Here is a 15,559-nt window from a genome sequence, read left to right as displayed (position 1 = left end):
AGTTTGTTAATTATAAAGAAGTGTGTAGTGGATTCTGTGAATGACAGGTTACATGAATGATGATTTCTGTGTGATACGATTCTGTGAATGACAGGTTACATGAATGATGATTTCTGTGTGATAGAAGTTTTAAATTCTTAGGCACTAATACTGCAAACATTTTTCCAGGTGTGCTGTGCGTAAAAAAACTTGCGCAGAGTATGTACTAAGTGCAGAATATTTAAAAAAGCTTTCTTTTCAGCCAAAATTTTTCCTCACGGACTATACACTGGGTGAAAACTGAAGTATGAAAAATATGATAGTACTAAGCCACCTTCAAGATTGTCCCGTTACAATTAAAGTTTGAACTATAATTGAGTTAGTCCCGGAAACATAAAAAGAAGTGATGTAAGGTGGTTGCTTAAAGCTTGCATCATATTCTCAGATGTGATGAAGCAGATTTCAATGTCCATGTGATTTTGCTTCAGATGGATAGAAGATGCCTAAAAAGGAAGCGTGCTCCATCCTAGCTGGGAAGATGTCTTTTATCCATTAAAGCCCTGCTTGCTTCCTTGGCATCTGTGAACAGCGAAATGTTAATTCTGTGGCAAATTTATTTTAGGCTATGAAAAGTCGACAGCAAAAGTCAAGCTACAGTTGAGCCCGGTGATATCACACCCGGGTATTTCAAGTTATTGTTTATATTGAACAGTCCTAACATCCCCTTAAAAATCGCATGTAGTAGTATAGGAGCGTTGTTTTCCTGTATCCAACTCCCATGAACTTCCATGGCGGGGACACTCGATACAGCGAACTAAGCACAGCCGCCCGTTGCATCTCCCGCGGTCGGATTGCGCCCGTGGGGAGCACATGGGGAGCACATAGCTCGCCTTGTGGGACTGGCAGACTGCCATGCCAGCATACAAATACGCAACAAAAAAAACTGTTGTAAAAAAAAAGTGGAGGATTGCAAAAACAAGGAGAAGGGCACCTCGAGCGCCGCCGTGGAAGGGTTGGGAGGGGAGGGAGTGCCTGCTGCTGGAACGACAGCGTGGCAGCGTGCGCTCTTTCCCCCAACACCACTGTGGCTGCGCGACTCCCTAACCCAAAATAAAATAAGAAAAAAAAAAAGTATTCGTCAAGTTGAGTGTGCCGACAACAACGGTTGAGCAATCAAACTTTGAAGGCCTTATCTTTTGTTTATCATTTTCTTTCGCCGTTTTTGCTTTGCCAGTTTTTTATTTTTTTCATTTTTCTTTGCCTTTCTTTTTTTTGCTGCCTGAATTTAGTGAGGTTTCTTTTTTTTATGCGGCTTTCTTTTTTTTTTTATTATTTTCGTGTTTTGTTGTTGGCGCTGCCGTGGCCAGGTGTAAACGATCACAGACACCGTTGGGGTCGCGTAAACGCGGCGGTGTTTGTGATCTTCATTAACTAAACTCTACTGTATTTAGAGGCTCTATTTGGTAAGATCCCGTCAGTTGCGGCCTTCGGTATTAGCAAAGACGGGGGGAAATTTCAACTGGAGCTTAAGTTAACATACTTTTGTATATCAAATTATTGATATATCGAACTAGTTTACGATATATCCGATATATCCGGGTTCGACTGTACCGAACTTCATCCCCCATTGCTCTCGGCCAGACAAAAATCAGCTTGACTACAAACTTTTTTTATGATCTCTCGTCACTTGAACAATGCCGGTTCCCACTAAGGCTAAATCCTTGAGAGTTAAAAGAACTAAGATATACCATATTTTCACGAATACAGTCAAACCCGACTATGTCAAACCCGTTTATATTGAATTATTCCTTATATCAAACAATTTTGTGCACAGTAAAGTTACAGTGATAATATATAGGAAAAACTATGATTACATCGAACAAAACTAGCAGCTGCTACCGATATATCGAACTGCCAAAAGCGCGGTTTGACGCGGCCGCCCGGAAGAAAAAATAAGCCAGCTTGCTCTGCTAGCTGGCTTTCCCCCAATGCAGACAAAATCACTGCCGCCTCTTCCACCTCAACTCCAGCTGCGGGTTTGTCGAAGCAGCATTTCCAAAGAGAATTGGCAATGGTCTCCGGCTTGATAGAGTTCCACGCGGTGGCGAGAATGGGTATTGCGCCGAGAAGATCGATGGCGTATGCCTTTTCGCTGTTTAGACAGAAAATCATCCTCTCCACAATGTGCCTTCGGTACAACGTCTTTAAGTTCTGGATGATTGGCTGCAGCATTGACATTGTGTTCGTTGGTGAAAACACCAAGCGAATCGTACGTAGGTCTTGGACATCACAGTGCACTGTGCAGTTGTCTACAAAAAGCAGAATATTTCGGCCTTTCGAAGCAAATATTTTATCAAGTGCATGGAGCAGGTCTAAAAAAAAGATTCATGGACATCCATGCCTTTTTGTTCACAAAGTAATTGAGGGGAAGGGTCCTCACACCTTTCACACCTTTGCCGATCATGAGCAACAGGCATTATGCCCGTCGCGTCTGCACACACCATCAACGTATGTCTTTCTTTGCTCCTTTTCCCACCGGCACAGTCACTGCCTTCAAAAGTGATTCTTTTCTTGGGGAGAAATTTGTAATAGACCGCCCTCTCGTCTCCATTAGACACCTCGTCAAGCGAGTAGGACACAAAGCGATCCTTCAGCTCCCCGCATAGCCACCCTTCCTTCGCATGTGGCTCTGTCCGCGTCCACCTTCTTGCCGCAAAAGGTCTTGAAAGTAAGGCCGCGGTGTTCGTCAAACCGTGACAGCAATTCGTCTGATGCCGGAAACTTTTAGATGGCCATCTGGCTTGCAAACTCCATCGCCTTGGTTGCAATTATCGGCCCATTCACTGGAAGGTTTCAGTTACAAACCTGTTTCATCCATATGACGTGAGCATCTTCAAGCTGGGGATGTGCTGACATCTGCAGCCCCTTCCTGGAAGTTTTATGCTCATTTTCATATCCAGTGAAGATGGACTCCCTGTTCTTTACGTACGTTGACAGAGTGCTTTTCGTGATGCTGTGTTTTTTCGCTGTTTCCCTCTTGGAAAGGGCGCCTTGGTCAACTTCTTGCGGTATCTCGACCTTCGTCTTGAGGTCCTTTGGTGGGCGTTACGTGCCCCGGCTTGCCATGATGCTTGGGAACGAGATAATGTCAGTTGCGCGCCCACCCAAAACACGCCGAAGTGCAGCAACGTGCGAGTGCAAGGAGAGAAATGTGACTGTCACGCTTCCACCGAAAACACGCCGAAGTGCACGCACTGTCATGGTGCATGAGAAAAAGAAAACAACAGTAGCCGCTACCAGCACCGCAGTGCCCACCGCAGCATTCAAGGTCTCCCCGTGACTGGTTGTCATGGTTATACTTGGAACTGGAGGCGGGAGTAGCAGCTGGTGCCAGGAGTAGCACAGCCGCACTGCCGGCGCCGCCAGGCGAGTTGGCCCAGTGCTGAGGGCATGGTCGGCGGAGCGGGATGTTCGAATTAACCGGCGCAAACGCGCTTGGATTACTGACTGCTTTTGCACACTGAAATATACATGGTGTAGACCAGACCACAGTGTCAATCCAAATAAACCAGAAGTTCAAATTAACAAGATTCGACTGTAATGCATGGGGACAGGGCAGCATATTGAAATTTTTTTATGTAAAACCAACCCCTAAATTATGCATGTGAGGAAACTTTCACCTCGCTAGGTGCAGGCGCCAAGTTTTCCGACTCATTTTATGGTAGTCCTGATTGCTTTTATGGTCACACTAAAAAGAAATTTAAGAAAAGAAAGACCTCCAGTACTCACACTCAGCATTTTGCTGCCCTAGCCATTCACTAGCCTAGCACAAGAGATTGTATGCTGGAGGCAACACATGAATTTCATCTTCATCCCTCTTCTTCAATCCAAAGCGTTCCACTGCACCCCAGATGGCCATGGGCATAGCAAGTTTAAAGAATTTAAAGTTTGCCTAGTCCATCTATGGCACAGTAAGCCATTCAACCAATAGTGGTGGGTTGCAGCTACTCTCTAATGTCCAGGTCAATTTACCTAAGCACAAAGTAATAATGATTACACCTTTTAATTTTATTTAAGAAAGGCCCACCAGTCAGCGCTTCCCCTTCCAAGTTACAATTTTTGCATTCAAAGATGATGGCCTTGAACTTACCATGTTCAGCCTCCTGAATATGGTGATGCTCACCAGACGTGTCAACATAGGCCTCTGAGGTATTGATGATATGCTGGAAAAAGACAAACCCAGAAAAGCTCATTTCTTCTTTTCATTTATAATGTTGCAGACATAACACACAAACTGAGATTTAACAGGTCCCTAGGTGGATCACGAAACAAAAATGAAAGCACCAGTCAGTAAGATTCTGCATTTTTCTATCAATAAAAAGAAATTGTGATAAAAATATGTCAGTATTTTTTTATATATTTTGATTTTTTTATGTGACCTACAGAATTCCAGTTTCAAAAGAGCAGCTGAAAACTTTTTCCTTTAAGGATCCTTGCGCCCCCCCCCCCCCCCCCTCCCTCCCTCCCATGCCGCAGGCTGCGTGGCAGGACCATACAAAGCACCTTCATCTCACTATGTACTGACATTGCGATTGATATGGTGGGGATATATGGGAAGCAACACAAGCAAAATTGCGTACAATTGTGCATCTGTTGCTTCTCAGTCGGCAAATATAGAGGAGGGGCGGAGGGGGGGTTCCGCGACAGTTTTTGAGGCCTCCTGGGCCCGTTTTCTCGAACGCGAACCGTGGTTTAAAGTTAACTATTGTCCCTAGAAGGGGGAATTCCAGGTCACGTGACTGGGAGAGCAGGGGCGCCGAGGGAGGAGCAGTACCTAGAAGCAAAATGGCCGCGGCGTCGCTTGATGAGGGCTAATAGTTCTGCTTGGTTCTGCTGAACATTCATTTCGATATGGCTGTTATATTAATGACTCACCATCAACCTATTAGCACGTTAAGCAAAGCGATAGTTCAGAGGGACTACTAAACTAACCGACGGCAGCATTCCGCGAACGCATCACTCTTCAGCAGTCCGGGATCCAAGACATATGACGGTACATAAGCCTTGCAAGTGTTTTTATGGTGAGTAAAAAAAATGTTTTGCGAACGAGTGTTGGTACATATTTATACTAAGACGTTTCATTTGTTACATTATGCACGCCAACTCGTGAGCAGCGATTACTTTGCGGAGAAAGGGGGTTATCCTCAATAAAGTCTTCGTTCCGGGTGAACAGCTGAGTACCGTCTTTTTTTGTTCACAGTGCGCCAACAGTGTGCCGACAGCATTGAGGTTTTTACATATCCCCGGTGGCCAGCAATTCAACGGTGACGAGAAGCTTAGCTTTTCTCGTCACCGGTGAATCGGTTGGGCAAACGGAAGAGAGGGCAAACAGTTGAGATCAGCAGAAATCGCAGAAACGTGCGTCGCAGGGAACGAAAACGAGACTACAGCACCGGCGTTGCCAGACTGAAAGAAACACGGGAAGGTTATGCATTGTTTATGGCGAAACATATTGAAGGAAATGTTTTTTACATTTTCGAATATTTGTCGACAAACTCTAGCATAGTAGCTAAGATTTCTTCGTACCATCGGAAGCATATAAATTGGTCTTCAAGTACAACATTATTATATTTTGACTTCATACTAGATCGATGACAACCAGCGGAAAAAGAGGATAAACAAAATGACTGGCTTGTTTCACCGATAGATGGCGCATCTTATTGCCCAATCAAAAATAATTATTGTTTTTCTATATCCAGCCGTTTATTACAGTACCTAGGTACTTTTCCCTTCCTAGGCACCGTGGTTTACCAAAATGGGTTTACCATCGCTTCGAGAAAACCGGCCCTGGGGTTCCGTGAGGCCAAAAAGTTTGAGAACCCCTGAACTATAGAATGCCTATAGAAAAAAATGAAAGACATTTACAATTCTCTGAAGTGTCAAATTAGAGTGCAGCTCTTAAGGAGGAGGAGGCGAGGGTAAGGAAAAATGGGAAATTTCTCGCTAAATTTTCTGCTAAATTTAGTCAAAATTTCCGTGCTAAATATAGCAGGGAAATATTCCCGCTAAATTTAGCAGGAAATTTACCAACATTTTTCTGCTAAATTTAGTGGGAACTTAGCAAAACTTTCCTTGCTAAATTTAGCGGGGAAACTGAATCGGTGTTGAGGTCACGCGACATCAATTTCCTGGTTAAATTTAGCGGGGCAATTTTTTTCCTAAATTTAGCAGAAAAGCTTTTCCGCTAAATTTCATGTGACGTCACATGTGACGTCACGAGGCTAAAATTTTCCCACAAAATTTGACGAGAATTTTTTGTGCTAAATTTAGCGGGGAAATTTTCCCACTAAATTTAGTGGGAAAATTTCCCTGCTAAATATAGCGGAAAAATTGTCCCACTAAATTTAGCGTCCCATAATGTCCCATAATGGAAACGTCCCATAATGCAACGCGTGGTGACGCGTTGCCACTCAACCTGGAAACAGGCGCCTAAGAGCTGCACTTTAAAAAAAAGCTATGCATCAGTGTTACCAACACCTTCACCAGTTGCATTTGATAGTTTTGGTGTCATTCTTTTGTGGCGTAGTTTCTGTGTGAAAGGCTGCCCACACAGGAAACGACTCTCTCCGACTTTTGTCATTCCCAATTTTTCGACTCCCACAGGAGCGCATGCAAAGCTCCCTCCTAGATCCACTTTCCTGCTAGTTCATTTTGCGTACAGACCTATAAGATGCAAAAGCCATGAATAGCAAAAGTTGGAGGAAGTCATGTCCTGCAAGACAGCCCTTGATCAGGACTGTTAGCAAGTTCCAGTGGACATACAGCAGAAATGTTCTTTCTTAATTTTGCAGACAATTGTGATTGCCTCGACCTTTTGCATTAACTGAAGGTGAGCTCAATGACATACCTAAAACAGTGCACAAGCACAGGAGGAAGAAAATAGAAGACATGAAAGAGTGCCGACTCCCAACTTATGTATTTCTTCCTCCTGTGCTTGTGCGCTGTTTTAGGTATGTCTTCTAAGTACCAGCTAGCTCAACTATCTATGTTACTACAATGAGCTCAACGAGCCATTATTGCTCAAGCTTGCAACGAACTACAAACAGGTAAGCCAACTTCGGAGCTTTCTAGCACATAGTCAGATTTAAAAAAAAAAAAAAAATTCCGGCACACAAAATTTTTAAGCGAGAAGGTCACGCAGCAGTAGTGTCAGCGTGTAGGCATGTGCGAGTAGTGGATTCTGAGTTTGAAGTGAATTCAAAGCGAATAGTGGTTTGGGCCAGATATTTTCCAATAGAATATTGAATTGTTCCTCCTAGCCCTCCACTACTGCACCATGCTTGAACGAAAACCCAGCTGAACTTGCAAAGGTTGCTCCCAAGCTTCCACTTGTCCATTTTAAGCTAATTTTAATTTAACTATATAATAGGATGGGAACTTAGAAAGTACAATGCCTACATGGAATGGCAAGTAAAAGACAAATTTGTCAAAAAATTTGATCTAGAGGTCCCCCGCTATACCTAATTGAGGGGATTTATAAATCTTCCTGCTATATGCAAATATCCTTTGTTAAATCTCGAATTGGAGAAGAAAAAAAAAAGACAATGTTGAATGATGATTGCAGATTGTTCACATCTCTGCCTAACATGAATTCTTGCAGAATAGCTGGTTTAATTTTGAAAATTTTACTGTATAGTGTAGGCATCAACATTCACAAAGTTTCCATCATTTTTTAAATACACAGGTGTTGTTGACAGCAGTGGGTTAGCCCCATTGAGCATGCTTCTCACCTAGCACAAGTGCACTGCAGAGAAGCAACACCTGCAGAAGCGAGCTCCACGGGTGTTGCTTCTCCATAGTGGACCGGCGTCCTCTAAGAAGTGCGCCCAACGAGGCTAACCCACTGCGATCGACACTTCCAAAAAAATGCCAATATTGCAGTTCACCTCGAAGCAAATATTGAATAGCGTATTATTCGAAAGTACTATTCTAAAATCAAAATATTCGCACAATCCTATCAGCGTGAGAAGAACGTCGACACGGCCCACACAAACTCATAACTGAGCTTGCCTCCGAACTATCTGCAGAGTCTACCGTGGAATGGATCCCAGGCTCTGCCACACCCCCCGTTGACACGAGGTCGGCACTTGACGAAACATAGTTCTGGATAGCACCATTCTGGTGGCACGCCTGGTTGGCAGCGTGGTACTGCTGCACGTCCTGCAAAGATGAAGCACAGCAACCATTATGATTTAAAGTATATGCGGGGCAAGCGAGGTCATTACGATCTAAATACAGTAAACTCTCACTTGAGCGAACTTCAAGGAACCCAAGGAAATAGTTCACTTAACTGAAAGTTCACTAAACTGAATATATTCACTAGAATATATTCAGCCATACAAAGCCATACCGCAACAGCATTGTCCACTGACTTGAAATATCCCGTGCAGTTGTTTCCTGTTGGGATTAAACGCAGTTTCTCCTTCAACCTTCGACTTTTGCTTAATCCTTGAGAACGTTGACGGTAGAATCCCATAGTCCTTCGCAAAGTCCACTTGTTTTTGACCGTTGTCCAAATGCTGAAGGATTTTGAGCTCGTCAGCTAGGGACAACCGCTTTCGTTTCATCGTACTCATTATGAAAGGGGGCACACAAACTGTTGTTTTGCCGTTCTTACCCTAAACTAAGATGGCTCAATGGAACCGGTGATAAATAAAAAAACAGACACACCATGTGGTTTGTTTTTTGTCTATTGCACCGCCGCTTTGCCTTCGCGGCCCTGTAAACACCAGCCATGATACGCCGCCGCTGCAGAGGCAGCGGTGGTGGGGCGACGGGCATCGGCTACGCCAGCAGTGCAGAGCACAAAACTTTGTCGAACTGATTGCAAAAATAACCCTGGATTCACCGATCAAGCTCGTTGAACTGAAATGTTTATTATTCTGAAATTTGTTTATTTGTTTAACTGAAACTTTTGCATAGAATGCATAGGAAAACTGCTGGGGATTTTTACAGCGAAGCTGTTAAGGGCTAGTTTCTCCAGGATCGTGTGAATCCTCAAATGACCGGATGAGACAGAACTCTGGACAGCTACAGCCATCACTGAGCACGGCTGCAACCAGACAACCGGCTTGCTGGTTGTCCAGTTGTTGCTGTTGCTCATCGATGGCATCAACCTTTCGAGCCTTTTCACTCTGGCTGGCCGGCTTGCGGCCAGCCATTATTTCATTCCCACCATAGTACAGCATTGCTGGCCTTCCTTCTTCACCAGAGTGAAAAGGCTGAAAAGTTTTTTTTTAAGGTTGGCTATTCTGAAATATTTGTTAAATCGACATTCGCTCAAGTGAGAGTTTACTGTATACGCTCATGCACACGGGAGAACCGGGGCAGCCAAGTCATGCCCGGCGCTGCTTGTGGGTCCCTGCAACTGCCTGCAAGATTCTGCCACCACAAAATTCAGCCTGGAACCTATCGGATGTTAATGATTTAGGGAAACTCCCCAAGAAAGAGAGGATACACACAAGAATAAATGGACTTCCAACCGAGCACAACTCCTGAACTCTAGGCCAGGGCTTGGCAACCGGCGGCTCGTGGGCAACATACAGCCCACGAGGCAATATTATACTACTGGCACGCTACTAGAGTATGCCAGTGTGTAGTGTGTTCTCTTCTGGTAAGTGATTAAGCTACAGAGTTTTTATCTTAACCATAAGATTAAGGTAAGTATAAGATAAAAACAAATAACATGACTCCAGCCAGTTAAAAGGAAACCCAATGCACCTGAGCACGCTCAAACGTAAATATATGAACCAGCCTTCACGCAGTCCCCAAAGCACTGCTCTCGCTAGACCACCACTCACGTCGAGCAGGTCCCCGGCATCCTGGCCAGTGCTGCTGACGAGGGCCACCTCCCCGCGCTCCGTGACAAACACGTCCACCGGCAGGGACACGCCCTGGGCTCCGTGCGGGTGGTGGGCGGCATACAGGGGCACCCCGTGCACGTCCAGCAGCCCCACCGCGGAAGACGAGTCCAGCAGGGGGGCCTCTTCGCCCTCCTCCTCCGCGTGGGGGTCGGCTGGGGAAGGCGGGGCATGCAGGGGCACGAAGCGGTGGGCAGCCAGCAGGTGCTTGGACTGCAGCGAGAAGGACAGGCCCCCGTGGGAAGGGGTGCACGGGGAAGACGAGGAGGCCGGCGGGGGGCCACCCGGGGATGAGGCCGAGGAGCAAGGGCCCTGCAGGATCGAGGGCAACAGGTCCCTGGACACCCGGAGAAGAGATGGCAATGAGTAGAGCACTAAAAGGCAGATAGAAGGCTGTAACCACGGCTCTTTATGTACTATAGTCGCGGACAAGGTGTGAACGGCAGGGAGAACCTTTGGGTGTCCTGCCTTCGGTGCGAGCTTCCTACCCTTGACCTCAATTCAACGTACCTTGCACCTCACGCATGCGCAAGAAGGCAAAGCACAGCGCAAGCCATAGGGTGCATGCTCGAGGCCGGGTGTTTGAAAGATGTGCCCTGCCGTTCTCGTTCGGTCGGCGACCATAATGAGCAAATTCCTTTTATGAGGAATGCATTTTAACGGAAGCGAAGTTGGGATTTCTGCAGCTGTCGCGTCACAGTCGCCGTAGCCGTACCGTGCCATCGTCGCCTAAATCTAGGAAGCCGTCATGCAGTAAATTTAGCGGGTACATTAAATTTAGCGGCTACATGGTCACGTAGTCTAGTGGTCGGTGTCACTAAGGGTCACATGCTCGCGTGATCGTGTGACATGCGCCGAGTCACGTGACATCACACATAACAGTGCGAAGTTGTGGTGTCAAAGGACGTTATGGTGTCAACATTATTACAGTAAACTCGCAATAATTCAAACTCGGATATTTCATACTCCTCGTTAATTCAAACAAACTTCAGAATTTCGGTTGTCCCGCTATGTTTTTAATGTATTCATAAGCATCTTAACCTTTTGGGGTCATGTGAGTTTTCCCCTTGTCGGCCCCTCAGGTCAGAATTAGTTTATGCAAAAGTGATGCAAGCAACAAGTGACTTGAAATTTAACGTTTTTATTTTAATATAGTAATATGTTCAATTGAAAATAACTCTGCATTTTCCTGGGTGCTTTCAGTTCTTGAAATGCTAGCGGTACTTGCGCAGCGTGTGGTACTTTTCAAAGCAAGCGCCAGGGTGCAGGCCAGGTTGACAAGTGCAGGTTTTGCAGTAGAACACTGTTTCGCGCCGTTGCCCCTTGGTTTTTCTGTTCTTGCAGATGGCGCAGTCCTTGTTTTTGCTTCCATCGAGTTTATAAATAAAGTGGTTCTTTCCACTCAGTCTCTCTTCACAGTCTCCATCAGAAGAGCGCCCCCGTTTCCTTGGCTGGTTGCGGACATTTCCAACAAGGTCCTTTATCAATGCCTTCCAAAACGTGAGGTGCTGCGGTGCTTGCTCGCCTTGGCTGAGTTTTTCGAGGCAGAAGTGGATGGTAGCTGTTGACTACTCCCACTTCCAGCAACAAAAAAAATAGGCATGCGCGGTGGCGGCGGCGCATGTCTCCTCATCACTCTCGGTGCTGTCACCATCACTCTCTGAGGACTCATCAGAGACTATCTCAGAGGCCTCCTTTACATCATAGGTGTCTTCTCCACTAAAATCACATTCACTGTCACTTGAGTCACAAGCCTTTCCGTAAAATGCGGACGGAGTAAAGGTTGCCATGATGAACTCGTAAAAGGGCGCGCAGCATTCCCGCCCGCGCAGTTCGCAAAAAAAAAAAAAAAAAATGTGTAGCGTCACTTGCAGCACCTTTCGAAGGGCGAAGTCTAGTTTACATTCCCGATGACAGATGGCGCAAGTTGACATTGTCGGGGCGCGCCCGACACCTGACCTCAAAGGAGAAATGGGCCTGTCGGGGGAGCCCCGACATTTGACCAGAACCTGAATATTTTTTTGTCGGGGGTCACCCGACACATGACTCCAAAGGGTTAATTCGGGCAGCATTTTCGTCCAATTTAAACTTTTTGTTCTCGCGGCCCCGTTGAGTGCGCTTCTTTCCGAGCACCGGTGCATTGCAGAGAGGCAACACCCGCGAAGCTTGCTTTCGCGGGTGTCGCTTCTCCGCAGTGCACCGGTGCTCAGTGAGAAGCACACTCAACGGGGCTCAAACAGGGCAGACATGAGCTATGAAAACGGGCACCACGCAGAAATTTCTATAGCAACTTGAGCGGACGCTGTGACGTGGCCAGGGTATTGAACCGAGCCCAAAACGTGAACTGAAAACTGGAAAAAACCGTTATTTTGGCTCAAACCGAAGTTGAACCGGAACGAAATAATTTTTTTCGCTCTGGAGCGGAACCGATATGTCTTCCATGCGGTCTTCGGTTCATACACGAAGTCAGTTTGCGTGAAAAGCGTGCGGCGAAAAACACAGTAACAAAAAAATTAAACAAAAAATGTAAAAAAAATCAAACTTATTTTTGTGCAAACCGGAGAAAGCCGTGCGCTTGTTAAGAGACTACGCGTTCAATATGTGTTACGTCCCTGATCAGGAAGCTAGGATTGAAGAAACCAATGCTTGATTGTCCAACGTGGTGGATGTCCACGCTGCATATGCTCACTGGGCTACTTGAACTAAGAGGCTTCGCTGGAGGGTTGCTCTCAAAAGAAGAAAGCTCCAGGTCGACTGAAGATGTATGGGCGGAAGTCAAAATGCTCGCACTATCGCTTTGAACTGGCAGAAGTGGCGGCGATGCCATTACAGAAGGAACAGCTCACTGTAGGAGATTTCTACGTCACATGGCTAAGATATTCCATGGACACTTCCAAGATATTGTCGCCGTTAGCAAAGGTGCAGTCAATGAAAAAGAGGGAGCGACAACTTCTTGACACGGATGTCTTCTGTGCAGCAGTGTACATAAATCCCCGCTACCGCCTTCTTCTCACCCCTAGCAAAAGTACCGGGTCCCGTGGCATTTGACAGAGACTTGGAGGCGGATCACAGCTCTGCAATGCAAGCAAGATCCTACCTTGACTTCTAAAACTGCGGCGGCTCCAGAAGATCCGGAAGACGCCCTGGAAGCGCTCCTCAAGGAAAGAGATTGAGTCTGGCGTGCACGTTCGAGGTACCAGTAGCCCACTTTCTATAGCATGCCTCCTGGAAATGCTAGACAAGGAGCCGCGGCTTTCAAGGGATGCTAACGTGTTGCAGTTTTAAGAGGAGAGACGGGAGCCCCATCCAAAATTCTGCACATTGGCGCAAGTCGCCCTGGGAGTGCCTGCGACCCAGGTCAGCGTGGAGCGAGCCTTTTCTGCACAGAGGTTCATTTTATGGTCTCAGAGGTGCAGTCTTTCCCCAGATATGCTTGACGACATCCTGCTTCTTCGGTCAGCTGCCTGGCATTTAAATGCGCTTTCACCCACACCCGAGGTGCCCCAGCACTAGATCGTTCGTTCCACACAGTAATTTGAGGCTTTGCGTTTTAGATGTAACACTTTTGTAAAAGATGCATAGTTTATCTTTTGCTGTCCTGAATTGTTTTTGTAGCATATGGGTACAAACCGGTTCGAACCGGTTTGAACCTTTAGTTTTTCACTCCGGAGTTGAACTAGAGCTGAACCGTTTTCCCTGAACTGGAACGAAAACCGGAACGAAAAACATTTCGGTTTGACACCCCGGACGTGGCGGCATGGCATAGGTCTACGTCACAGCGTCCGCATAAGACAACTCCCTCTTTCCGTCACGGCATCGTGAAAAAGGAAGGCACTCTCTTTTAAAGAGAAGTTTGATATACTTCAGACGGTGGATCGCAATCCCAGCCGGAAGAGATCTGAGATCGCAAGAGACCTCAGACTCGCGCCATCCACCTTGAACAGCATCGTCGCCAAACAAAAGGAGATAGAGGCGAAAGCCCCTTTTTATCAACCAGCTTCAAACAGGCTCGGGGGGGCAAAACACGCAAAGTTGGAGGAGGCCCTGCTAGTGTGTTCAAACAAGCCAGGGCATCTTGTGTCAACATCGATGGAGGCATCCTACGAGAGAAGGCGCAAGAGATTGAAGACCGTTTGGATATCGCGGACTTCATGTGTTTCAACGGGTGGGTTGACCGCTTCAAGAAGCGTTACAATATTTCATACCGCACAGTGAGCGGTGAAGCTGCCAGCGTTGATCCAATTTGTGTGGAAGCATTTAAGTCATTGCTGCCTTTGATCATCATCAAGTACCACACACGCGACGTTTTCAACGCCAACAAAGCTAGTTTTTTCTTCAATGTCCAGCCCACAAAGTCATTGAGCTTCAAAGGTGAAGCCTGCCATGGCGGAAAGAGTAGCAAGAACCATTTTACTGTTCTACTGTGTTGTAATGATGACGGGTCAGAAATAATGAAACTGTGGGTAATCAAGAAGTTCCGCAACCCGCGATGTTTAAAGAACCTTCGTCGGATGCCCTGCCACTACCGAAGTAACACTCGTGCATGGATGACAAGTGCTCTTTTTGAGGCTTTTCTGCGATACCTTGACTCACGAATGGGGTTGCAAAACAGAAAAACATTCCTGTTCATCGACAACTGTCCGGCCCACCCAAAGAACTCGTTGTTTCTCAAAAACGTCCGGGTGGAGTATCTTCCTCCAAATACCACAAGTAACCTCCAGCCGCTCGACGCGGGCATAATACAAAATGTCAAGCACGTCTACCGGAAGCGGATTGTACGGCGATCGCTAGCCGGGTGGAACGAGGTGATGCACCGACCAAGCTCTCCATCCTAGATGCGATGCACTTTCTCGCTGTGCAGCACTGCTTCCGCAAGTGAGGGTTTCAACACGCGGGGCAAGTACAGGCGTTAACAGAAAACAACGCCGACGAAGATCCTGAAGACTCGCAAGAAATGGAAGATGCTATGGCAGAAATGGGAGCTCCATCAGCTAATGTGAATATGCGTCGCTTGACGACAACATCGTTACCTCTGAAACGCAAAGTATAGCGGACATCGTGGTCGACCTCACTATTGCTGACAACGAAGAAAGCGATAAAGATGTCGAGCAAGAAACAAAAGATTACTCTACACCCACATTTGCGGACGCGATCATCGCGTTGGACGCCTTGCACTGCTCAACATTAATTCGAAGCGGCAGGCAGATATTACGCGCTTTTGTGAACATGTCTGAGTCCTCAACAGTTCTGTAAGTACACATAAAATAAACCATTGTATAAGAGCTGCTTTCTATCTTATGTAGAGCCCCCCTAAGTGCGTTATCGGTTGCTACGTCTTCCCGGATAATACGGCTTTTTTCCGAATCCCCTGAAAAACATATCAACGAGGTTCTACTTAGTTATAAAAATCTGGCATCTGCTATAAACCGCTAAGGCTACATTTGGGCGGAGAATCTGCATTCGGCGATGCATAGTTTATTTTTGCAATGAAAAAAAAAAAAACGTAAATTTTTGGGGGGACACCCTGTATTACGTTTTATTAAAAAACCTTCAGCTCTAGAGACTTCTCCGTGAGGTTTGAAGGAGGGAATGCACGGGAATTAGTAGAACTACCAAAGGCCCATTCCAGCTACAAGGTAGTTGTTGCTACGATTGTTGAC

The 15,559-nt window shown here is 46.2% G+C and overlaps 1 protein-coding gene across 1 annotated transcript in view; it reads right to left on the bottom strand.

Annotated features, from left to right (window-relative positions):
• The window catches only part of LOC8053963, a 99,314-nt gene that overhangs the window by 65,346 nt on the left and 18,409 nt on the right, over positions 1–15,559 (bottom strand). Inside the window, exons 6-8 of the mRNA XM_042289690.1 lie at positions 9,840–10,236; positions 8,050–8,199; positions 4,130–4,202 (exon numbers count right to left, since the gene is read on the bottom strand). Coding sequence (XP_042145624.1) covers positions 4,130–4,202; positions 8,050–8,199; positions 9,840–10,236 — 620 coding nt within the window. The remainder of the gene's footprint in view (positions 1–4,129; positions 4,203–8,049; positions 8,200–9,839; positions 10,237–15,559) is intronic.

Source organism: Ixodes scapularis, unplaced genomic scaffold (assembly GCF_016920785.2).
Source record: "Ixodes scapularis isolate PalLabHiFi unplaced genomic scaffold, ASM1692078v2 PGA_scaffold0__279_contigs__length_252992795, whole genome shotgun sequence".
Lineage (NCBI taxonomy): Eukaryota > Metazoa > Arthropoda > Arachnida > Ixodida > Ixodidae > Ixodes > Ixodes scapularis.
Note: the sequence above shows the minus strand (reverse complement) of the source record. Positions and strands in the feature narration are given on the sequence as shown.